This window comes from Pholis gunnellus (assembly GCF_910591455.1).
Source record: "Pholis gunnellus genome assembly, chromosome: 9".
In the NCBI taxonomy this organism is placed as follows: domain Eukaryota; kingdom Metazoa; phylum Chordata; class Actinopteri; order Perciformes; family Pholidae; genus Pholis; species Pholis gunnellus.
Window position 1 is genome coordinate 26,656,841 of NC_136535.1, and position 24,343 is coordinate 26,681,183.

Consider the following 24,343-nt stretch of genomic DNA (forward strand, 5'->3'; position numbering starts at 1 on the left):
TTATAGTAAAAGTACTAATACCAGTAAAACATACTCTTTTCCAGTAAAAGTACACGCAACACAGTTAAAATACTAGAAAAAAACTAACTGTACTCTGTTACTGTAAAAGTACTAATAACACACAGTAGAAGTTTCAGTGAGCTTCCTTTGACATCATGTGAACATCAGTCTCCTGTCAGTCTGGATGATGTCATCCGCTCTGCTGCTGTGACATCATCTGCTGACATCACAGAGGGTCCTCCCTGTCTGACCTCAGTGGGCTGTTTGTCCCTCAGGGAGGACTGACAGGTTCCCACCAACACCCAGCTGTTCTTCTTCATCATCGTCATCATCAGCAGGAATAAAAGACATATTTTTTCTTCTTCATGTTTTCGGCCCTTTTAACATTTAATAGCTTCAGATATTCAGTTTTGACGAGTCATCTCTAATCATTTAAAGATAATAATAGATACAATTAAATTACGACTTAAGTTTAAGATATCTTCAACATAATTTCCACTAATTAAAACTTATTTTAAAGATCTAAATAAACAATGTAGATATTTTTGAATTGAGGAGAATTAAAGATACTTTTAACTGGAATTATTATTATTAAAGTCAAAATGTGATTGTAGATATCTGTATAAAACCACAACACATTAAATAATTACAGATGTTTTGAATTAAAGTTTTGATGATCACGTTGCAGATGTATAAACATTAATAAACATTAAAAGGTTTTGTCACATGTTTACGTTCTCAGGCTCCTCCTCCCAGATGACATCACACGAGTGGTGACATCATGCTATGAATGAAAGTGTGACTATAATCTGACACAGTGAGCGCCGGAACATAAAGCTATGTTCACTTGACTTCACCGACCTCGTCTGAACAATATAATCTGTGATTATTGTTTGTAATAAATTAATTTCAACCAAAAGTTGAGCAGCTGTGTTTACAGTATTCATCAGCAATATGTTTATGAGAATATAAGAGATGTGACACTGACGCTGGAGGAGGAACCTGTGAAACATTTAGGGGGATTAAATGGAATAAACTTAGAAAAAGACATTTAGGGAGTCAGCCATCTTGTACCTCCTTGTTTCTACAGCAGCCCGTAATGAACAAACTGAGCTCTAGAGAGACGTTTGTGTTTTACCTAAAGGAAGCTTTGGGTCCTGAATAATACAAGTATTAATGAGCTGTGATGTTACTGCTGCTTTTTATTATGAGTTTTTAATGTTTTATAGTCATTTATTATCACACTGCAGCGCTGAGCTCCTCCAACTACACACACACACACACACATAAATGCATACACGAACACACACAAACGCATACACACACACAAACGCACACACACACACACACACACAAACACACACACAAATGCACACACACCCACACACACGCTGCAGTGGTGAAGTGATAATTACTCGAGTTGATGGCGACTTCGCTCGTTACTGTTAAAGAGTAAAAAAGCTAAACTTTACACTTCATATTTTTACATCTGTTCAACAAGAACATGTAAATGAAAGTGAAACCTAAACCAATCGGCCAACGTTATGTTTACACAAACACAGCACACACGATCGGACAAAAGCTTTGATTCCCGTAGCTGTGCCTACGGTGTCATAGCATCTGAATTGTAAGTCGCTTTGGATAAAAGCGTCAGCTAAATGACTGTAATGTAATGTAATGTAAATGTGACCCACTGTTCCTTTAAATAAATACATTAAAACGACCATCTGTACATCAGTTATTGACCCAGAATGTTGTTTTTCTCTCCTTCAGTCCTGGAGATCCTGCAGCTGGTGAAGAAGCGAGACCTTCTTTTGGCCGACACTCACATCCTGGAGCTGGAGCAGGAGTGCAACGAGTCCTCGGCGGCCGAGCGAGCCGTGTCACCGCCGGAGGACGCCAATGCCGCTGCTAACGTCGCCGCCAAGGACGGCGGGCGGCGGAAGGCCAAAGACGTGGAGCTGCTGTACGAGGAGCTGCAGAAGGAGCTGTGGGCCGTCGTCAGGGAGTCTCTGCGCTCCCCGACCGCCGGGCCAAACCTGGGCCTCGTGGTGCAGGTGAGGACAGGGTGGAGTACTACAGTAGTAGAATAATTTACATAAATTGGAAACCAATGGAATCTATAAATCCAACATTTTTCAAAGTGTCCACAAGTGTTACTAATGTTGACACGTAGAATGAAATGCTTTTGAAGAAATATCACAATTTTATCTTCGTTGTGGCTTCTTTTTTTCTGACGGAAGCGCTCGTCACACATGATGTGTTCAAGAACCGTCAGAAAGATGAAAATCTGAAAATAATTATGTTTTTTAAAGCTTCTTGCTGTGATACACTTTTCAGTTTTGGAGATTGTTGAAAGAAAACATACTTTTCCCACCGCCGGGTTTTGGGGTTCAGAGTTTGTCCAGATGGTCTACAGGTTCTGACCTCACCTGTCCGTCCGTCTGTCCAGGTGCTGCAGCAGGAGGAGCAGGCCGATAAGGATTGGGCCCTCGACGAGGCTGCGGCCCCCGGGGGCCCCAGGCCCCGCCGTTTGAAGCAGCGGTGGAGGGAGGCCGTGGAGGAGGCGGCCGACGGCTCTCTGCCTCAGAGGGCTGAGTTCACGGCCGGGGAGCTGGTGGGCTACCTGGACCGGCTCCGGGCCCGCGTGGTGGAGGACCTTGGGGCCGCCAAGAGGAACGTGGTCTCCATCTACCCAGAAGAGTACCAGCCCTTCCAGGTGTATGTGCAGAGCTACCACCAGGCGGTTGCTAGACGCCTAGAGGCCATCACCGACAACCAGCTGGAGATCACGGACATCTACTCTCTGCTGGACTGGCTGCACAACATATACAACAGGTAACCAAACAGATCCACGATCTGTTGTGTTTGTGTTTCCTCCTCAAAAGATCAATAAATGAAGAAACAACAACACAGAATCAATGTGTTGTTGTTTGCATCAGTTGTGGAACATTAAGGTTCATTAAGTCTGCTTCATGCTTTGATTATATTGCAAACCTAACAATTTACAGAAACATAACAGCTATGGTCAGCAAAAAAAAAGCACCAGTCGCAATAAGAGACGAGTCAGAAAGATACAAATATGTTGTATAAGTTGTATAAGTCAAGAGGATATAAATATCAAAAGCAAAAGAGGAAGTGTGACAAAGTTTATTAACAGTATTACACGAATGAAAAAGCATAGCTCCAAATACAAATGTAGACACGGATTTGTGTGAGTGATGAATGTGAACAACTGTAATGTAAATAAAATAAGCAGCATGTTGATCACTTTTTAACATTAACACGAGAAAGTGTATTGAAGAATCAGAATCAGAATCAGAACCGTTTATTGCCAAGGAAGTTTGCACCAACAAGGAATTTGTCGTGGCGGGTGGTGTGTAACATTTAACAATAAACAGAAACATTAAACAATCAACTACAGTCAACACAGTGCAGAAGACTTGAAACTAGAGATTGAGACCATAAACTCATGTTTACAATGTTTACTGAGGTAATAAATCAAGAGAGAAGTAGAGTCATTTTCTCATAGACTTCTATACAACCAGAGGAGTCGCCCCCTGGTGGACACTAGAGAGAATGCAGCTTTAACACGTGTTCTATTTTAGAACATAACGGCCATGAAACTATTAGTAAAGTAAAGTTTAAATCTTTTGATCTCTCGTTGGAAAGATTAAAAATAAAACTCTGTTTTTAACGTTAATAAACAACAACAAACTGCTGTATGTCGTCCTGTTATTAATATTCTCAGTGTCAAAATCACGTCGTGGGTTTGGTCCTATTTTACAACAAAGAAACAGAGACATTATTTAGGACCACAGCGCTTTCTTTATTAGACAATAATCATCAGAAATTGTTATGTAAACATGTTATTAAGTGCTTTAATATCAGCAAGTTAGTTATTTGAAGAACCTGAATATATAAGAAATTATTAATTCATTCATTAGAACTCCCCCTAAAGTTCTTTAAAAGGTTCCTAAAGTACATGGTGTGTCGTGTGTGTGTGTGTGTGTTGTTTCAGGGACGTTCTGGGGACCGTGTGCATCACGAGTCCCTTCAGCCGTTCCCAGCTGAGTCCTCTGCTTCCTTCAGAAACGGTGGACAGACTGGAGCTGGACTGTCTCAACTCAGTCAGGGTGAGTCAATAAACTTTATTTATACAGTGCTTTAAACAAGACAATGGAGAGGGTTTTCGTCATTTGTTGACAGTCTGAAGGAACTTTTCCTGCAGCTTGTGTTTAAAGGTGTATTTGTTTCGTCCCCCGGCTCCTCTCTATGTGCAGGCTAAAGTCACCACAGAGCTGAGCCAGGTCCTGGACGAGGAGGAGAGACGATGGATGGAGACGCTGCACATCGAGGAGTACCAGATCACTCTGGCCAAGATTGTCATACAGGTAGCCCCTCCCCCACCCTCTGTTACAATGTTTACTGCAGGTGTGTCTCCTGTCTGTTTTAAATAAAGGTTGTTGAAATTTCTGAGTGTTTCCTTCAGCTTCAGTCAAAGTCAACACCGAGCACTTCCTGATCTCACACACAAACACACACACACACACACACACACAAACATACGCACACACACGTACACACACATACGCACACACGTACACACATACACACACACACACACACATAAATGGAAAAAAACACTGGAATCAAAGCAACAGTAATAATGAAAAGTGCTTTTATTTAACAATTCATGGTGTGAATCAAAGTGTAGAAAACATATTAAAGTTCAGTCTATAATATATATATATATATACTATACAATAATATATAAATGTATATATATATACATGTGTGTCATTAGTCAGCTCAGTAAATACTGTATGCGTGAAATAAAAAAAAATCAATAATATTGTATTTAATGCGTAAAAACTTCTGTATTCAGTATATTCTGGCTATTTTCAGAAGAAATAAAATAAATATACATCAATACATTAAATCATGGTGTTTGTTGTCTCAGAGGCTGCAGGTGGATCTGGAGCGTTCGGCCTCCATCAACAGGAGTTTGGGCTCCAGAGTGGCTCAATGCAGCCTCAACGGCCTGGCCGACTTCCTGTACAGGTGCTCCATAAACTTATTTTATTTTGTTTTATTTTAAAGTCCGTAGAGGTGTTTGGGATCATGACACTTGATTTTGTTTTCAGCTTCCAGCGTAAAGTTGAGATGTTTCATGAAGGGATGCAGAGCGGCATGTTCGGAGACAACGAGGACGGATACGTGTCCAAAACCATCGCTCTGGTCAACTGCTGCCCTCCATTCAGGTACAAACAAATATAAACAACCGGAAACTGTCAACAAAACTTGTTGTCGTGAGCCTCACTTGGTCAACTCTTTTTTTTAAATGTCATTCCTTTGCTTTTTTATGAGCTGCTTACCCTGTTGGAGACAAAAGGAAAAACTACATAATTCATATTCTTAATTTTGTTTTTTTTGGTGCAAGTGATATTATAAAATGTGTTAAAGTCTTAAAAGAAGCACACTTTATTGTGTTGAACATCACCAGTTTTTCCTTCCTCTTATCCATCTAAACTCTGCCCCTCTTACACTTTAAATGTTATAACGTTTATAGTTTATAGTTATAGTTCAGAGCCCTCTTGTTCCTTTATTGTTCCTAAATTAATCAGATTCACTGAGCTCAATCACAGCTGACATTTTGTCTTGTGACACTAATGAGGGCTCTGTCATGCAGTAATTATGGATGTTATCAGTTCCACCCACGTTTAATGTTAAAAATGTCTATTCAACTCTCAAATCATAATATTTTTAATTGTTTATAGACTGTGGTCTCCACTTAGTAGTGTAGGTTCATTGTCCCCGTTTAGTAATGTGTATGTGTTCAGGGGGTTCGTGCAGCGCTGTGCTCAGTGTGACCCGTCCGTCAGTGAGGATTCTCTGAGGAGAGCCAACAAAGCTCTGGATCACATCGTCCAGCAAGGAGTCAGAGTCTTGTGTGAACGCCTGTACCTGCACATCAGGGTATACACACACACACACACACACACACACACACACACACACACACACACACACACACACACACACACACACACACACACTGTGCACACATTCAATGAGTCCATATCTTTATGACTCAGGTCAAAGTGTTCAGTTGTCGTCTCCTCTGTTGTCTCTGTGTCAATAAAGCTTTTTGAATGAGTTTAATGTTTAACCTTCATTTATTGTGGACGTGTTTGTAGAAACACTTCAGAACTAATGATGCCGTTTAGATTCTGGTTAAAGTTGAGATTAGTTTAGTTTAGTCTGAAGAAAGTTTGTTTCTAAATTATTTAAAATATTCAAACAAGAAAACAAGAACAATTTATATTTTTCATTTTATTTTCCATATGAATTTTTAAATGTTATGAAGAAAAAATGAATAGTGATAATCTTGTCTGTCGCTCTCTCTCCACCTGTCTCTCTCTCTACCTGTCTCTCTCTCTACCTGTCTCTCTCTCTACCTGTCTCTCTCTCTCTCTCTACCTGTCTCTCTCTCTACCTGTCTCTCTCTCTCTCTCTACCTGTCTCTCTCTCTACCTGTCTCTCTCTCTACCTGTCTCTCTCTCTTCCTGTCTCTCTCTACCTCTCTCTCTCTCTCTACCTGTCTCTCTGCCTACCTGTCTATCTCTCTTCCTGTCTCTCTCTCTACCTGTCTCTCTCTCTTCCTGTCTCTCTCTACCTCTCTCTCTCTCTACCCGTCTCTCTCTCTACCTGTCTCTCTCTCTTCCTGTCTCTCTCTACCTCTCTCTCTCTCTACCCGTCTCTCTCTCTACCTGTCTCTCTCTGTCTCTCTCTACCTGTCTCTCTCTACCCGTCTCTCTCTCTACCTGGCTCTCTCTACCTGTCTCTCTCTCTTCCTGTCTCGCTCTACCTCTCTCTCTCTCTACCCGTCTCTCTCTCTACCTGTCTCTCTCTCTCTCTACCTGTCTCTCTCTACCCGTCTCTCTCTCTACCTGTCTCTCTCTGTCTCTCTCTACCTGTCTCTCTCTCTACCTGTCTCTCTCTCTCCCTACCTGTCTCTCTCTCTACCCGTCTCTCTCTCTACCTGTCTCTCTCTCTCCCTACCTGTCTCTCTCTCTACCCGTCTCTCTCTCTACCTGTCTCTCTCTCTCTCTACCCGTCTCTCTCTACCTGTCTCTCTCTCTCTCTACCTGTCTCTCAGCCCTCCTTTGAGCGTCTGGTAAAGAGGAAGTGGTTGAGTAACACGGAGCCGTTTGATCAGATTGAATCTCTCATCAAAGAATATTTCAAGAAGTATCACAGGATGGACAGTCCTCCGTACCAGGTACTGATTATATGTACTTATATGCTGTGTACTCATGTACTGTGTACTCATATACTGTGTACTTATGTACTGTGTACTTATATACTTTGTACAGTATGTACTTATGTACAGTACATAATCAAAAGTCTGCTAAACTCTGTAGTCAGTTTAAAAACGGTTACATGTTTTAAGAACACGATGTGATCAGTTTCATTTTAAAAATCCACCTTTATGTTGCAATATGAAGATTAAACAGGAGGAGCTGAATTTAACTTATAAACTTTTTATTTTGGTGTTTAGCAACAAACGTTCAGTAATAAAAGAAAATAAATGATGAAAAGCAAGTCCTGCAAATCAAAAAGCACAAACAGAAAGTAAGGTACGATACAATAATATTATAATATGTGATATATTGTCTTATATAATATAATGTATTACATATATTATATTACATATAAATTCATTTTAAAAATAAACATTTTAAAGTTGTATTGTATTGTAGTTATGGCACGACGGTGTGGATCAAATACTTTGACAGGTTTTTAAGAGTCAGCTGCTTCATATTTATATATATTCATGATAATACCAATAATAATTATAACAATAGTAATAGTAATGTAATAATAATAGTAATATAATAATGATAATGATAGTAATAATAATAATAATAATAATAATGATAATAATTAGTACCCACTAAGCTATGAATAATTTTATATATTTTTAATTATGAACTAATAAATATATCTCACCGTCTGTCTCTCAGCTGCTTTATATTCATATATATCCACTAGCTCCACTAGTCACATGTCAATGTGTCCTTGAGCAAGACACTTAAACCCAAATTGCTCCCGTAGCTGTGCCTATGGTGTGCAGATAGATACTGAATTGTAAGTCGCTTTGGGTAAAAGCGTCTGCTAAATGACTGTAATGTAATGTAATATGTTAAAATAATAATAATAACCATCTGTCTGTCAGCTGCTGGTGGCCGAGGTCCACCGGCGGGTGGTGATGGAGTACCTCCGCTCCGTCATGAGAGGAAGAATCATCTGCACCTCCATGAAGATGAGGAAGAGGATGGCCGGCCGGCTCAGAGACGAAGGCAAACAGATCAAAGTCCTCTTCAAAGACCTGGTCAGTTCTGAAATGTAGCGGCTCTCTGTCGTCTCCCAAAAGACGCTTTCCGTCTTTTTTTAATTGTTTTTGTTTAACCAGGAAGTCTTGTTGGAGAGAGACCTGGTTAAAGTAACACACCGTTACAAGGAAGCATGTTTAAAACCGGATAGGAGCAACAAATATAAAATACAGTTTAGGGAACGCAATTGCACTCTAAATCATGACTAAATCATGAAGCTGTAGTTTGTTCTGAAGGTTATAAAACAGGAGAAAGCGGATCCTGGCTACCTGGTAGAGCCTCATTTACTGGAGCAAATATCATAAAAAGTTGCTGGTGAGTGATCAGAGATTACACAGATATGAAGGGAGTTAACCTAGTGTGGCTTTTTAAAGGAACACATACCAACGTCTCCTTAATGGAGGACAAGAAACCAGATGTTAAAGTACACAGGGATGTGTTCGGGACTATGAGGAGTTCCCTATTATGATAATAAAAACCAAAACCTAACCTTCAGTTTCTTCACTAGCTTCTCAAAAGAGAGTCTCTCATCCAGATACCAGATATCCAGGTACTTGTAGAATGATACTCTTTCATTTGGGTCCCTCCTACAGTATGATATACATGATCTGATATCTGGTAGTGAACTCTGCAGAGGATCATGGTTCTCTTAGGAACCAGGCTAGACCATAAGAATGAGGTCTGCAGCTGTCTGGAGCTCATCAACAGCTTGATGAAGAGAAGAAGCAGCTGAGTAGAGTGTTGTATCATCTGCATACAGGTTTACTTTAGCTGTAAGAATGTCCTTCTCAATGGTATTTATGAGAATGTAAAATAAGACTAATGTTACCTAAATCAAATGAGTTGGACAGATGAACAAACAGAGCTGCTTTCTGTCTGAGGCCTCATTTGTTTTCAGGACAAACTGAACCTGGGACCCTCTGAGAGGACCTGTCCACCTAAACATTGAAGTGTCCGTGTTTTCTTCCATTGTTTTTGTATTTTGTTTTTTGTATTTTGTATTTTTGTGGTTGTGGTCTTGGTCTTGGTCGCGGTCTTGGTCTTGGTTTTGGTCTTGGTCTTGGTCTTGGTCGTGGTCTTGGTTTTGGTCTTGGTCTTGGTCTTGGTCTTGGTCTTGGTTGTGGGTTTGGTCGTGGTTTTGGTTGTGTCTCTTTTATATGTTCTATATATTTGTGTCTTTCTGTCTCTCAGGAGTCTCCATCCAGCTGGTTGGACGGCGCTCTGTCTCACATCTCAGAGATCATCCAGCTGGAGGACGTCCCCTCAATCCAGATGGAGGTCGGAGTTCTGGTCCGAGAGTTTCCTGACATCAGGTACAAACTTCTTCTTCTTCTTTTCTTTCTTCTTCTTCTTCTTCTTTTTCTTGTTGTTGTTGTTGTTGTTGTTCTTCTTCTTCTTCTCCTTCTCCTTCTTCTTCTCCTTCTTCTTCTTCATGTGTGTGGGAAACAACAGACGAAGCATAAACACATAAACACTTTCCTTCCTCTCTTATCGTTACGTCGCTGCTCTGAAATTTCACCTTTAACCCTCTGAGCCTCTTTGTGTGTGTGTTCTTTTGTTATTGTTCTCTTATAGATCATTTATGGATCATATTTTCCTCCACACTGGGAGCTCCAATAACTTCATAATAAAAACATATAAATAAACAATATTTTTATATTTTTATATTTTTATATTTTTATATTTTTATATTTTTATATTTTTATATTTTTATATTTTTATATTTTTATATTTTTATACTTCTACTATTAATGTTTAGTGACTTCATCTTCCTTTTTATTGATAAATTGATCAAAAACTTGGCATTAGTCACATTTCAGAGAATCAACCAGAATAAAAAGTTGAATGAGAGAAATAATCCTTTAGATGTAAAATGAATAAAACATAAAGGAGAAGTTATACTTTCGTCAGTTTTCCTCCCTGAAAATGATTCTGACACACAAATCATTTATTTATGAGACACTTTCTGTTTTTAGTTATTTAAAGAACTCCTTTTAGCTTTTATCAAATATTTAAAACGAGAAAAAAGAAAAGAAGTTGTTTCAAGATATAAAAACATCATAGGAGATCACTGTCTTGGTGCTGACTCATCATTTAAATGCCTCAAACACACGTTTTGTCCTCTCGGTGTTGCAGGAAGAAGCACGTGTCGGCCATTTTGAACATTCGGGGGACGACTCGGCAGGCGGAGCGACAGGAGATCCTGAACATCGTCAAAGACATCGAGAGCTGCGACGCCGGCAGCGTTGGCGGTGGAGGCGGAGTCAGCTCGGCCCGGCTGACCCGGGACCGAGCCCTCTTCTCCGAGGTGCCGGTCACCTCTGAGGTCCACTGCCTGAACGTGGGTCTGAGCCGTATCGCTCTCACCGCCTCGTCGTGCTTCTCCTCGCTGAGACCACGACCACGAAAAACCAGAACGCCCGTCCAGGAAAACCCAGACGACGTCCTCTGAATAATCGTGATTATTAATCAGTGAAAATGTCTCTGAATCCACCAAAGTGTCTTATCTCTGGAGGCGTTTGTCCAAACCGAGACAAATATCAGATCAAACTTTTACACTTTTATCTCTCTGAGAGGACAGAAGACGGGATTATTAGTCACATAATTATAATCATAGACGCATCAAATCAATTCTCTATATTGAAACACGACTTATTGATTTGAAATATTTAAAAAAATGCACTTTTTGTCTACGGGAGCCTTGAGAGGCGAGTAAGAAAATAAAAAAGTCTTGTGATATAAATTGTTAACGTCTTAAAGGGACAGTGTGTAAGATATAGTGCCATCTAGTGGTGAGTCTGCAGATTGCAACCAACTGAACACCCCTCTGCACACTGCTTCCTGTTCCAAGCCTGAAGCTTTGTTTGTTTGTTTCTACTGAGAGCTTCATGTCGACAGCGTGCGACCTCCAAATATGTCAAAAGAGCCAGAGTTTGGTTTTTGTCCTTTCTGGGCTCCTGTAGAAACATGGTGGACTCTGTGAAGAGGACCGGCTCCCTTTGTAGGTATAAAGGACTCATTTTAAACTGAAGAAAACACAACAATTCTTAGTTTCATGTGATTATCTACTAATAAAAACGTAGTCATGAATATTATATTTAATTTTAATTGATACACGCTGGCTCTTTAAGAACAGGATCCTTTATTTTCAGGTAAAATATATTTTATGTTAGCAAGTTAAATAGAACTCAGCTGGACGTAAACGTGAATGCTTTTAGGTTCATTTAGAACGCTTCAGCCTCGTGTGGCCACAATGAGAATTACAACATCAACAAAACATCACCTGGATAAAAAACTATTCATTAAATGATAAAGTTTGTCCTTTTAAAAGCTGTTTTTAAAACTGTTTGGATCAGATTTAGGCAATGCATCATCAGAAGGTTTATGTTTCTCACTGGCCTCTCTGGGCTTCCGTACATTTTTTATTTTTTTAGTGTTTGGAAGAAAAATCATTTCTTTCGATTCAAACATCTCGAGTGATTTGGGACAAAGTGTCCTGAAGGACTTCTGGACTTTAGAGCTGAAAGACGCCTCGTAGAGGATCAATAAAAGGAAAACCAGCTCTCTGTGCAGAGGTGCATTATGGGACAGAAGACCAGAACAGGAGGACTGAACCTGGACCATCAGGACTGAGAACCAGCAGGATCAGGAGACTCTGGATCTCACATTCAGGATTTGTTTCTCTGTGAAGTTTAGAATCACAGAAAAAAAAGAAAAAAGAGAGTTTTACATTTTATTGTTGCACAAGATAAAATAAAATAAAGTTTTGATTAAAGGTACTACAATGATCTGAGAGACGGAGTATTTAACGCCGTGATTATACTTCAAGCTCTTTGGTGTGATGAGGTTTATTATATATATATATATATATATGTGGGATGAATATTACTTCTATTTGGTGGTAAAATAAGACTTTTACTTCATAATATTCTTGTTGATTTAGAAATAAAAGGCTACAGATTGAGATTAAACGTCATATTTTAATAGTTGATTCTGTGTTTTTATGTTTGAACTCATAAACAACAAATAACATGATATTTAATTTACTGCTCATCATTTTTTTTAAAAGCATCCACCAGTTCTTCTTTTATTGATTATTGATGATTTTCTAGATTTAGTTTTTATCTGCTGTTAGAGCAGCATGACTGGTGCGTTCAGGGACGCGCCGACGTTTGAGATCTCACTCACCATAAAAAATAACAAACAAAGACAAAAGTTCGTGTGAAAATGTCACATTTAATTTTCAGTCACATGAAACTGCAGCAGGTTAAAGTCAGACCCGAACCCATAGTAACACTTCCTGTCAACTCCTTCAAAATAAAAGGCTGTAGTTACATGTTCTGGCCACCGGATGGGAGCGTTCACACTTTTATTTTCCACTTTTCAGCTTTCTCCTGTAAATGTAAATGTGTTTGAAATGAATCAACTTTGATGAGAATAAAACCGATCAGATCACCGACTGCTCTTCTTTTATTTGAGCCGTGAATATATCATTTGTTTTAACAATAATGCTTTTATTAAGAGTCTGAATCACTACATTTATTTCAGGTTTATTTCTGTTTAACTTGAGTTTTGTTGTGTCTTTATAAAAGATGTGATTGTGATACAAATAAACTACGTGCACAGTTTAAAATTACTTTTGAATTCATTCATGACTTTTCAGGAAACTGATAACGAACCTACTTCCTGTTTAAGTCTTTCACCTTGAAAACAAAGCAATAAAAATGTGTTTTTCTTATTTACAAATACATTTACACATCCATAGACCCCAGAGAGAGTCTAGACCTAAACCCCAGAGAGAGTCTAGACCTAAACCCCAGAGAGAGTCTATGGACCTAAACCCCAGAGAGAGTCTATGGACCTAAACCCCAGAGAGAGACTAGACCTAAACCCCAGAGAGAGTCTATGGACCTAAACCCCAGAGAGAGACTAGACCTAAACCCCAGAGAGAGTCTATGGACCTTAAACCCCAGAGAGAGTCTAGACCTAAACCCCAGAGAGAGACTATGGACCTTAAACCCCAGAGAGAGACTATGGACCTTAAACCCCAGAGAGAGTCTATGGACCTGAACCCCAGAGAGAGTCGATGGACCTAAACCCCAGAGAGAGACTATGGACCTAAACCCCAGAGAGAGACTATGGACCTAAACCCCAGAGAGAGACTATGGACCTAAACCCCAGAGAGAGTCTATGGTCCTGAACCCCAGAGAGAGTCTATGGACCTAAACCCCAGAGAGAGACTATGGACCTTAAACCCCAGAGAGAGACTATGGACCTAAACCCCAGAGAGCGTCTATGGACCTAAACCCCAGAGAGAGACTATGGACCTAAACCCCAGAGAGCGTCTATGGACCTAAACCCCAGAGAGAGTCTATGGACCTAAACCCCAGAGAGAGTCTATGGTCCTGAACCCCAGAGAGAGTCTATGGACCTAAACCCCAGAGAGAGACTATGGACCTTAAACCCCAGAGAGAGACTATGGACCTAAACCCCAGAGAGCGTCTATGGACCTAAACCCCAGAGAGAGTCTATGGACCTTAAACCCCAGAGAGTCTATGGACCTAAACCCCAGAGAGCGTCTATGGACCTAAACCCCAGAGAGAGACTATGGACCTAAACCCCAGAGAGCGTCTATGGACCTAAACCCCAGAGAGCGTCTATGGACCTAAACCCCAGAGAGAGTCTATGGACCTAAACCCCAGAGAGAGTCTATGGACCTAAACCCCAGAGAGAGTCTATGGACCTAAACCCCAGAGAGAGTCTATGGACCTAAACCCCAGAGAGAGACTATGGACCTAAACCCCAGAGAGAGACTATGGGGTATTGTCAAGAGGAAGATGAGAGACATCAGACCCAACAATGCAGACGAGCTGAAGGCCGCTATCAAAGCAACCTGGGCTTCCATAACACCTCAGCAGGGCCACAGGCTGATCGCCTCCGTGCCACATTGATGCAATAATTCATGCAAAAGGAGCCCCGACCAAGTATTGAGTGCAGGCTGCATACTGTATACTGTATACTGTATACTGTACATGGACATACTTTTCAGTAGGCCAACAGTTCTGTATTAAAAGTCCTTTTTTTAATTGGTCTTGTGTAATTTTGTAATTTTCTGAGATACTGAATTTGAGGTTTTCATTAGCTGTAAGCCATAATCATCAACATAAAAGAAATACACGCTTGAAATATATCACTGTGTGTGTAATGAATCTATATGATGTGTGAGTTTCACTTTTTTAATTGAATTACTGAAATAAATATATTCTAATTCATTGAGATGCACCTGTATATACATGGTTTTATATATTTTGTTTTATTGCTGGACACCTTATTTTGAAGGCGGCTCGCGGCGGAAGTGTAGCAGTAGTTTCCGGGGGGGGGGGTTTGGTGTGGTCGCTCTCGGTCTCGGCTGTAGAGAACCTGTGTGTGTGCGTGTGTGCGTGTGTGTGTCAGAGAGAGCGAGAGAGAGCGAGAGAGACAGAGAGAGAGCGGAAGGAGGAAAGATGGCGGCCCCTGCTCTCTCCAGCCGGGCTGGCTCTGCGGGCAGCCTCGGGAACAGTCCCACCATGACCTCCGGGAGGCTCCCTCACGGAGGAGGAGGAGGTCTGGAGCTCGACTTCAGGTCCGCGGCCCGCATAGAGGACCTGAACCGGCTCATCCAGGAGTTCAGTAAGCACGACCAGCGGGAGTACGACGACCAGCGGGCTCTGGAGATCCACACGGCCAAAGACTTCATCTTCTCCATGCTGGGTGAGCGACCACTAGACCCCCAGACCCCTAGACCCCCAGACCCCCGACACACCCAGTCCGCTTTATTCAACAACAACAACAACAGGGTTCGTCCTGTTTCCGGTTGAGAGCAGCTCTGATGCATATTTAATATGTAATCCCGGGATGTGGTGCTCGTCTCCCCGGTGGTCTACCTGTAGACCTGCAAACACACCCGTAGACCTGCAAACACACCCGTAGACTGCAAACAGACCCGTAGACCTGCAGACACACCCGTAGACTGCAAACAGACCCGTAGACCTGCAGACACACCCGTAGACCTGCAAACAGACCCTTAGACCTGCAAACAGACCCGTAGACCTGCAGACACACCCGTAGACCTGCAAACAGACCCTTAGACCTGCAAACAGACCCTTAGACCTGCAGACACACATGCAGACCTGCAGAGAGACCACGGTGGTGCGTTCACGGTCTCCTTCCTTTACGTGTAGAACATCAGGTACATTTAGTAAAGTACTGGAATTAATAATGTGAATAAACACACATATATATATATATATATATATATATATATATATATATATATATATATATATATGTGTGTGTCTTTATTGTTATTCATTATTTCTTTATCATTACATTTTCTCTATTATTATTTTTAATTTTAATTTTTTCTCTTTTAATAATATCATTAAAATCATTATTATTATTATTACTACTCTCATTACTGTTGTTCATCTTATTATTATTATACATTTTTCTACCAGGAATAATAGAAAAATATAAACAAAATATGTAAGAAAATGTAAATTTAAGTACTTGAATTAAGTACAATGTTTATGTAAGTTATACTTGTACTTCAGTACATCTCAGAGGTAAATACTTTACTTTACAGATTCAGATTATTAATAATCTAATTAAATTATAAAATTGTATATATTATTCTGCGTTTTGGGTACTTTTACTTTAGAAATACTTCAATTAAAAGTCCTACATTCAAATCTTTACAGAAGCAAAAGTACAAAAGTCTCAGCATCCAAATATACTTAAAGTAGCACCAACACTGGAGGGATCGTAGTTCTCTCTACACTCATGAATATTCATAAACTACTTTATTACCTTCATACGAACCCTGTGAAGACAGAAGTATTACATGTTATAAAGAGACGAAGAACATCCTGTAAACTGTTTAATTTGGCTGATAAATATTTACTCACTTGTAGATTTTTAACACTTCCTGTTTCTAAAACATTTGAAATGTAATTGTATTTTAATTGATGTTGATATCAACACAGACATTAACCAGTTAAACTTGATCCTCATTGCTGTTTTTAAGAGATTATTGTTCGTCGATGTTTCAGACGTAGTGATGTCACTGCTCTGCTTTAATCAAACTTTATTAAGGACCGTGTGACATCACTTCCTGTCTCCGTGTTTCAGTTGTGACGCTCTGGATTCAAAACAGCAGAACTCGGACTGATCCACACGTTTAGTCTGCTAATGAGTCGACTCTTCAAAGTTCTCCAGAGCTTCATGTTAAAGCTGCATTCTCTCTAGTGTCCACCAGGGGGCGACTCCTCTGGTTGTATAGAAGTCTATGAGAAAATGACTCTACTTCTCTCTTGATTTATTACCTCAGTAAACATTGTAAACATGAGTTTATGGTCTCAATCTCTAGTTTCAAGTCTTCTTCAATACAGCATGATGTTCATTTAGTAAATGATGGTCCATTTAGAGTCACACAGACCATAAAGCAGGGGATGCTTTAGGGGCGGGGCTACACAGTGATTGACAGGTCTCTACCAGAGACGTATACGGCGTCTCTACGTCTCTACGTCTCTACGTCTCTACGTCGCTCCTCCTCAGTCCAGATATGGTCACTTCCTGTTTACTGGTTGCACAAAACACCTTTTATTGATGCTCATAGGTTTCTGTGGTAAAAGACAAACTAAGTTTACGAACTCATCCGCTGATTCAGATCAGAGCAGCACGACTTAAAGGTTTGAAAACAACTTTAAAGACTTGTGAGGATTCTTAGCAATAACAACTGAAACGTACAGATGAAGACCAGAACCCTGATCAGAGGTCTGCCTGAGACCTTCCAGTTCAAACTGTCTCTTTAGAAATCCACCAAACAAACAGTGACGGTCCACTGCAGCACAGGAATGCTGCCATCAGGAAGAGTGTGTGTGTGTGTGTGTGTGTGTGTGTGTGTGTGTGTGTGTGTGTGTGTGTGTGTGTGTGTGTGTGTGTGTGTGTGTGTGTGTGTGTGTGTGTGTGTGTGTGTGTGTGTGTGTGTGTGTGTGCAGGGTTCCAGACTGACCCCAAATAACTGCTTAGCTTAGTAGCTGTGTAGCATCTGTAGCACAGAATATCAAAAACTGAACCAAAAGTTAGCATCAAATGTCTGATCAGAATCCTCATTCTTTGATCAGGAAGCTTCAAGACTATTCTATAGACAACGTTATTGTGCAGCTGCTTGTTTTTAGAAAACATTTGGCAACTTTAGCTTCTTTTTTTTAAATAAATGGCTTCATATTCTTCAACTTAAGGTGTTGGTTTTTGTAATCGGTGCAGAAGTTCAGGTATTCTATCGCCGCTAGTATCTAAAAATAAGACCAAAGACCAAAACACTGGCTGCTTCAAACAGCCAGAACGAGTCGGTGAAGACGATGAAATTGCTGCTCGTGCTTAATAATTTGCCCAGAACCAGTAACCTCATGAGCTTCAGCTCCGTCAAGACCTCCACACAAAAGATGTACTCGTACGATGTCGGGTCTGACGGCGTCCAGGTTCCTGGGCCTGTTGGACAATGAGAAGGCGGACTGATGCCTGAACAAGTTGTTGATGCACAATAAGACCACGAACACATGAGACGCTTCAAAGCGAGTCGGGCAAAACGCATGAAAAACAGGTGTGATCGAATGTAAATAACGTGGGAAAAATGGAAACCCTGGGTTCAGAGGGCGGTGCGTCTCGGTGTGATCGGCCCCTGAGACAACATGTCAGGTCTGTTGTGTATTTGTTGTGTCATAGTTCTCTGATGAGTCCTGTCTTTCGTCCTCTTTCTCTCAGGAATGGTCCAGAAGTTGGACCAGAAGCTCCCCGTCGCCAACGAGTACCTCCTCCTGTCGGGAGGCGTTCGGGAGGGGGTGGTGGACATGGACCTGGACGAGCTCAGCGTCTACGCCCGCGGCACGGACTACGACATGGACTTCACCCTGCTGGTGCCGGCGCTCAAACTCCACGACCGCAACCAGCCGGTGACCCTGGACATGAGGCACTCGGCCCTGGGCCACTCCTGGCTCAGCCTCCGCCTCTTCGACGAAGCGACCATCAACAAGTGGAAGGACTGCTGCACCATCGTGGACCACATCAGCGGGACCACCAACTACTTCTTCTCTCCCACGCTGGTGGCCGACTGGTTCTACCAGTCCATCTCGCTGGTGCTGCTGGAGGTGCAGAAGAAGCCGCAGAGAGGAATGCCGCGGGTGGAGAAGGTGGAGAGGAACGGCACCATCATCTCCGTCATCCTGGGCGTCGGGAGCAGCCGGATGCTCTACGACATCGTCCCCGTCGTGTCCTTCAAGGGCTGGCCGGCGGTCGCCCAGAGCTGGCTGATGGAGAACCACTTCTGGGACGGGAAGATCACGGAGGAGGAGGTGATCAGCGGCTTCTACCTGGTCCCCGCCTCGTCCCACAAGGGCCGCAAGGAGAACGAGTGGCGCCTGTCGTTCGCTCGCAGCGAGGTGCAGCTGAAGAAGTGCATCTCGTCCAGCCTGATGCAGGCGTACCAGGCCTGCAAAGCCATCATCATCAAGCTGCTGTCCCGCCCCAAAGCCATCAGCCCCTACCACCTCCGCAGCATCATGCTGTGGGCCTGCGACCGCCTCCCCGCCAACTACCTGGGCCAGGACGACTTCTCGGCCCACTTCCTGCTGGGCCTGATCGACGACCTGCAGCACTGCCTGGTCAACAAGATGTGCCCCAACTACTTCATCCCCCAGTGCAACATGCTGGAGCACCTGTCGGACGAGACGGCCATGCTGCACGCCCGCAAGCTCTCCTCGGTGCGCTCCGACCCCGCGGAGCACCTGCGCACCACCATCGAGCACGCCAAGGCCGCCAACCGGCTGACGGTGGAGCTGCAGTGGCGAGGCAGCGCCAGCAACCTGCCGTCGCCGCAGTCCGACTCCGGCGGGGAGAACCAGCCGGACGACCGGCTGGCCAAGAAGCTGCAGCAGCTGGTCACGGAGAACCCCGGGAAGTCCATCTCGGTCTTCATCAACCCGGACGACGTCACGCGACCGCACTTCCGCATCGACGACAAGTTCTTCTGAGACTCGGAAACGCTCGCCAAGACCTCTTCCTCCTCTTCTTCCTCGGCCTTCCTCCTCCTCACCTGGTGCCACGCCTCCTCTGAAGCTTTGTTTTCTAACATGTTTTTTATGTTTCTCTGCCACAGAGTGAAGTGAGGTGATCGTCTGGTTGTAGTCCGCCACACTTTTTTAACTTTTATTTTTCTATTCCCTCGCCCTCGTCCCTCCTCTCACTGTGCGCCCTGTGTCTTCTACCTGCTCAATGCCTTTTCAAATAGACCGCTGAATAGCAGCCGATGTTTTTAAATCTGAAGGACGAGGTGAAAATCCACCTTAAGATGAAAAAAGCTGTTCCAACGTTACGGTACTTTTAAATATCAGGGATCCTGTAAATGAGACCAAGATCCACAACTCCTGAGTCACTGCAGACGTTCCGGCAGCGACTCAGTCACGACAAACTAAACGGCCAACAAATTACTCAACGACACTAAATCCTAAGAACTCTGCTTCATATCTTCTAATATCTAAAGACTTTGATCTTCTATTACGACTGAACTAATAATTAAGAATACGTATAATGAGATGATCTCGTATTTTATTCGGTACTATTTCATTAAGAAGCCCATTATTCTGTTCTTGGTGTCTTAAAATCATTCCTCATAATAATAGTTATTCATTCCAATAATTATGACATCATTGTCTCATATACTATGTCATAATTGTAAACTTGATACAAAGTCATAACTACTAAATCTCTCGTATATAAACCCGTTATGACTACGGGACCTTCTGAGTATTTATCGTAATAACTCAAATGTTTTGTGCTAATTTCTCTTAAAGTAAATTATGATTATGAGTTGTCATAATAAATAATACATAAAAGAAGTCAGAATCATGAGATAAAAACAAATGTAAACTAGCTAAAGATTTGGATTTTTAGTTTCGTGATTCTAAAAACAAAAACAAACTGTAAAACTCAAATCTCTGCAGCAGCTCGGCGTCGCTCAAGATTTCACTCAAAGCCTCCGAACAGCAACACGATTGTTGAACAGGACCGCACTGTTTTAAGATTGTATACACATTCAGGATTTGGGGGATGCCAAATGGCGCGGAGGTCTCAGTCCAGGAGAGACGACGGAGAGTTCTGTCTGAAGGTGGATTTTTGTCCCTCGTGAGGAATGTCTGAGTCCCACCGAGGGGACGACGGCACTAACGTCTTAGAAACTAACTGTACATAGAAGGAAACTGTCTGAACACTGACGACGATGAAGATGAAGATGAAGATGTTTGGACTTTCTTCTCGTCTAATTTTGCACAGAATGTAAAAAAAACACAAAAAATCACCACATTTCCTCTCGATGGACGACGCATCGTATCAGTACCCCGGTGACACCGCCGAGGAATGATGGTCGTACTGCACAGGTTTAAATGCGTGTATTAATATCACCAAGTACACAGTGGTACTGCAGTAGTAGTGGTAGTAGTACTACTTCAACAGAGTCTCTTCAAACACGCAGCTTCACCCAAAAAGCAGTTTGATATCAGAGACGTTGATCCGGGCAACAATCGTCTCACAAGAGGTGGACGGTTTGGAAAAATCTGATGTTTTTGCCCCAAAACCAAACATGTGAATCGGTCCTGATGCTGATCCTCGTTCACAGTCAGTCCGGCAGCTGAGGTTGAGTGATGACTACATTGGTGTCGATGTGAGCGCGATTGGTTGTCCGCTCTTAAGATAGTCTGGATACCTGTCCCGGTGGGATCCGGCGACCCTGATCCAGATCAGCGGTTAAAGACGACGGATGGACTTAGTACTGCCGAAGGAGGCTAACCGCTACCGCTAGCTCACGCGCAGCTCCGCTAACGATGACGCCGTTAATGTTTACGTCTCTAGACAGCACTTCCTGTGTAGTGATACGGTCGGCGGGTGTAGTTCAGTAGACAGAAAATAGTTCCTACATGATGAAGTCTGTGGATTAAACGGACGATGCTGCTGAGTGTTTCACAGGTTCTTTGGCGCTTTGAGGAACATCAGACGTCTCTACGGCCGATGCCTCCAACGACACAGACCGACTGACAGCACCACAGGTAACAGCGAGGAGATGATCGGTCCCTTTAAACTCATCCAATCAGCAGCTCGGCGTGTGAATCACGTGTTGCTGAGCGCTCCAGACTGCTGTGTGAACGAGGTGATGACATCATAATGACATCACTCAGGTGAATCTACTGCATTACGACCATCGTCAGGTGAAGTGTCACATGACGTCACTCCCGTCACTTTGTTTAGTTTTTAACAAGCTTCACTTGTGTCCCTACGACCTCGTGTGTGTTCTATTATGTGTTTGTTTTCGTTATGTTTCCCCTCGTGCCGGTGCAGAGGCATCATGGGACGTGTAGTTGGAGATGAGTTGAGTTGAAGGAAAATCGCTCCAAGATCTTCATGTTTTCAACAGTTCCAGAAAAATGCCAAAAAAACTAAAAAGAAACCCCACCTGCAGACATCTGCCCGGTAACGTGAACTCCATCCCCTCATCCTCAAGTGCAATTAGTGAAAACACACACACACACACACACGACAAGTACTCACACACACACACGTAGCATTAAGACCAAACACTCCACCGTCTGTTGGTTTTAATGGAGACACAAACCGACCACACTGAACCCTCCACTAACACACACACACACACCATCAAAGTGCCACACACACACACTCACACACTGTAATCAATGTGTTCTTCTGAGCTCCATGACCTCTGACCTTACACTCCTCTCTGTTCAGAACCTTTTAACTGTGAGTTTTTTAATTGTTTCCTGTGTATCTTGCTGCTCTGCTTTGTTCTGATGATGGATTTCTTTATGCAATGTTGACTGTGATGGGTTGACCCTTCAGATGGCAGCTCCCCCCCCCCCATGTCCACTATAATTCACTGTACAGTAGTCATCATAAAGTCTTTTAACCAGAACTCTGTTCTCACTGATTTATTCTACATCATCTCTGAAACATACCGACACTTATTACATTTTTTTCAAACAATCGAGGGACCAGGATTGAACCCTGGGGAACTCCGGTTGTTGGCAGGAATAGGGCACTAAGTCCCTAAAAGCTCAAACATCGCTCTCAGTTTTACAGTTGCTGGAGCTTAAAATTCCTAATTTATGACTTTTAAATCAAAGTGTCTCCTTTATAGACTCCTTTGAGAGCAGAATAATTCTTTGAACACGTTTGTCAAAGCTGGCTAGCGTCACTGAGAAGTTAACGTTAACCAACGGGACTATTTCACCGGTAAGAGAGCAGACGGGAGCTTCGAAGATAGCCGGCTAATTAGATAGTTAGCTTGTCCATCTCCAGCGCTAGCTCGTTAGCTAGTTAGCCTCTGGAGCTCCCGCCTGCTCTCCTCCGGTTGAACTGGTCTCCTAGCGGTGAGGAATGAGGCAGAGGGACCGTAGACGCTGCTGCTGGTAACGTTAGCATGACATCATGGGGGAATTAGCAAGCTAGCCAGCCACTAAATGAGTAATAAGGACCTGATGCTTACTCTCTTCACAGCGTAGGAAGAAACATCACTATTAACACATAAGTGACAACGATGTTCGGATCATTTCTTTGAACCAGAACTGCAAGATTCAGATTCATCTGTGAAAAACAAACCGGTTTGAACTGAAACAACTTCTGCTGAGAGATGAACGTAAACTCATAAAAGTCATAAAACTGATGGAGAATCAGAAGTGTTTGAAACGAGAGATTTAAACTCTCACTGCAGCTGTAGAGGCCACCAGAGGGCAGCATGGAGCCACAAGAGACCAAGAGGAGGCGACCCGAGCAGAGAGATGGTTTCCTCTCCTCCCCATGTCTCCTCTCCTGTCTCCTGTTTCTCCTCTTTCTATTTATTCCTCATTGTTTCCTCTCCTTGTGTCCTCTCCTGTCATTATCTCCTCTACTCCCTGCCTTGTTTCCTCTCCTCTCTTCTCCATTTTGCCTTCTCTCATCTCCTCTCTTCCTCTGTGGTGTTCCTCAGTTTCCTCTCCTTGTCTCCTCTCCTCGCCTCCTCTGCTTCCTGCTGTGTTTTTACTCGTGCTCACTTCTTCCTCGTCGTCATCAGAACTGTGGCTCCTTCTTTCCTCTCCTCTTCCTTGTTTCCTGTCCTTCTCTCTTTTCCTTGTATCCCTTCTTAAACACAATACTCAAGTAATGTACTTCATAACAATACTTAAGTACGGTACTTGATTAAAAGTATTCAGTTACTTTCCACCCTTGTTGATTATTGATGATTGTCATTTTCATGAGCAACACTTCCTGTGGATGTTTCAGATTAAAAGCCCACCAGCTCAAATGGAGCCACAGGAAGGCTTTTAATCTGAAACACCGCTGCTGTAGTGATCCTCTCTCTGTGTGACGTCATGAACCGTTATCCTCATGAAGTATTAATTTATAATCATGTTCAGCTCACAGACTCTTTTATTTTGTATTACCTTTAAGTTCTCTAACATGCCTTTTATTGTGAAGGTCATTCATTCAGAGTCTAACCAATAAGAAGACCCGCTGTAAACGTTATGTTTAAATATGCAAATGAGCCAGGATTTTATAAAAATATGGAATCATTTTCATAAACATAAATCAATCTGAACATTGGATTATATATATTGATATATGTTATATATATAATATATATATATATATATATTATATTTATTTATATATGTTATATATATATATATTAATATATATTAATTAATGTATAAGGTCAGGTATTTGTACTTTTACTGTAACAAAGTATTTGTACTGTGTGGACATAGTACTTTTACGATGATAAGTATTCTAATGTGAGATATTAAAAGTTCCCAGAGGTTCCCTCCTGACGTCATCATCACCTTGATGACTTCGGGAGTGACGTC

At 42.2% G+C, this 24,343-nt stretch overlaps 2 protein-coding genes across 2 annotated transcripts in view; both read left to right on the forward strand.

Moving 5' to 3' along the window:
• Nucleotides 1–12,856, forward strand: part of exoc3l2b (exocyst complex component 3-like 2b) — a 33,254-nt gene extending 20,398 nt beyond the window's left edge. The window contains exons 4-14 of the mRNA XM_079166048.1: nucleotides 1,774–2,057; nucleotides 2,453–2,838; nucleotides 4,022–4,136; nucleotides 4,284–4,394; nucleotides 4,964–5,064; nucleotides 5,148–5,264; nucleotides 5,844–5,979; nucleotides 7,163–7,285; nucleotides 8,243–8,398; nucleotides 9,591–9,712; nucleotides 10,536–12,856. Coding sequence (XP_079022174.1) covers nucleotides 1,774–2,057; nucleotides 2,453–2,838; nucleotides 4,022–4,136; nucleotides 4,284–4,394; nucleotides 4,964–5,064; nucleotides 5,148–5,264; nucleotides 5,844–5,979; nucleotides 7,163–7,285; nucleotides 8,243–8,398; nucleotides 9,591–9,712; nucleotides 10,536–10,851 — 1,967 coding nt within the window. The 3' untranslated portion in view covers nucleotides 10,852–12,856. The remainder of the gene's footprint in view (nucleotides 1–1,773; nucleotides 2,058–2,452; nucleotides 2,839–4,021; nucleotides 4,137–4,283; nucleotides 4,395–4,963; nucleotides 5,065–5,147; nucleotides 5,265–5,843; nucleotides 5,980–7,162; nucleotides 7,286–8,242; nucleotides 8,399–9,590; nucleotides 9,713–10,535) is intronic.
• Nucleotides 12,857–14,891: 2,035 nt separating this feature from the next.
• LOC306700755 (nucleotidyltransferase MB21D2) lies at nucleotides 14,892–22,407 on the forward strand. Its single transcript, XM_079165859.1, has 2 exons — nucleotides 14,892–15,149; nucleotides 18,204–22,407. The coding sequence occupies exons 1-2, from the start codon at nucleotides 14,903–14,905 to the stop codon at nucleotides 19,466–19,468; spliced, it is 1,512 nt and encodes a 503-aa protein (XP_079021985.1). The 5' UTR covers nucleotides 14,892–14,902; the 3' UTR covers nucleotides 19,469–22,407.
• Nucleotides 22,408–24,343: the final 1,936 nt, after the last annotated feature.

What these genes read in the sequence shown, in the direction of transcription:
- LOC306700755 (XM_079165859.1), top strand. Translation starts at nt 14,903, where the DNA reads ATGGCGGCCCCTGCTCTCTCCAGCCGGGCTGGCTCTGCGGGCAGCCTC. An exon ending in CTTCATCTTCTCCATGCTGG is followed by an intron (nt 15,150 to 18,203) that starts GTGAGCGACCAC and finishes TCTTTCTCTCAG; the next exon opens with GAATGGTCCAGAAGTTGGAC.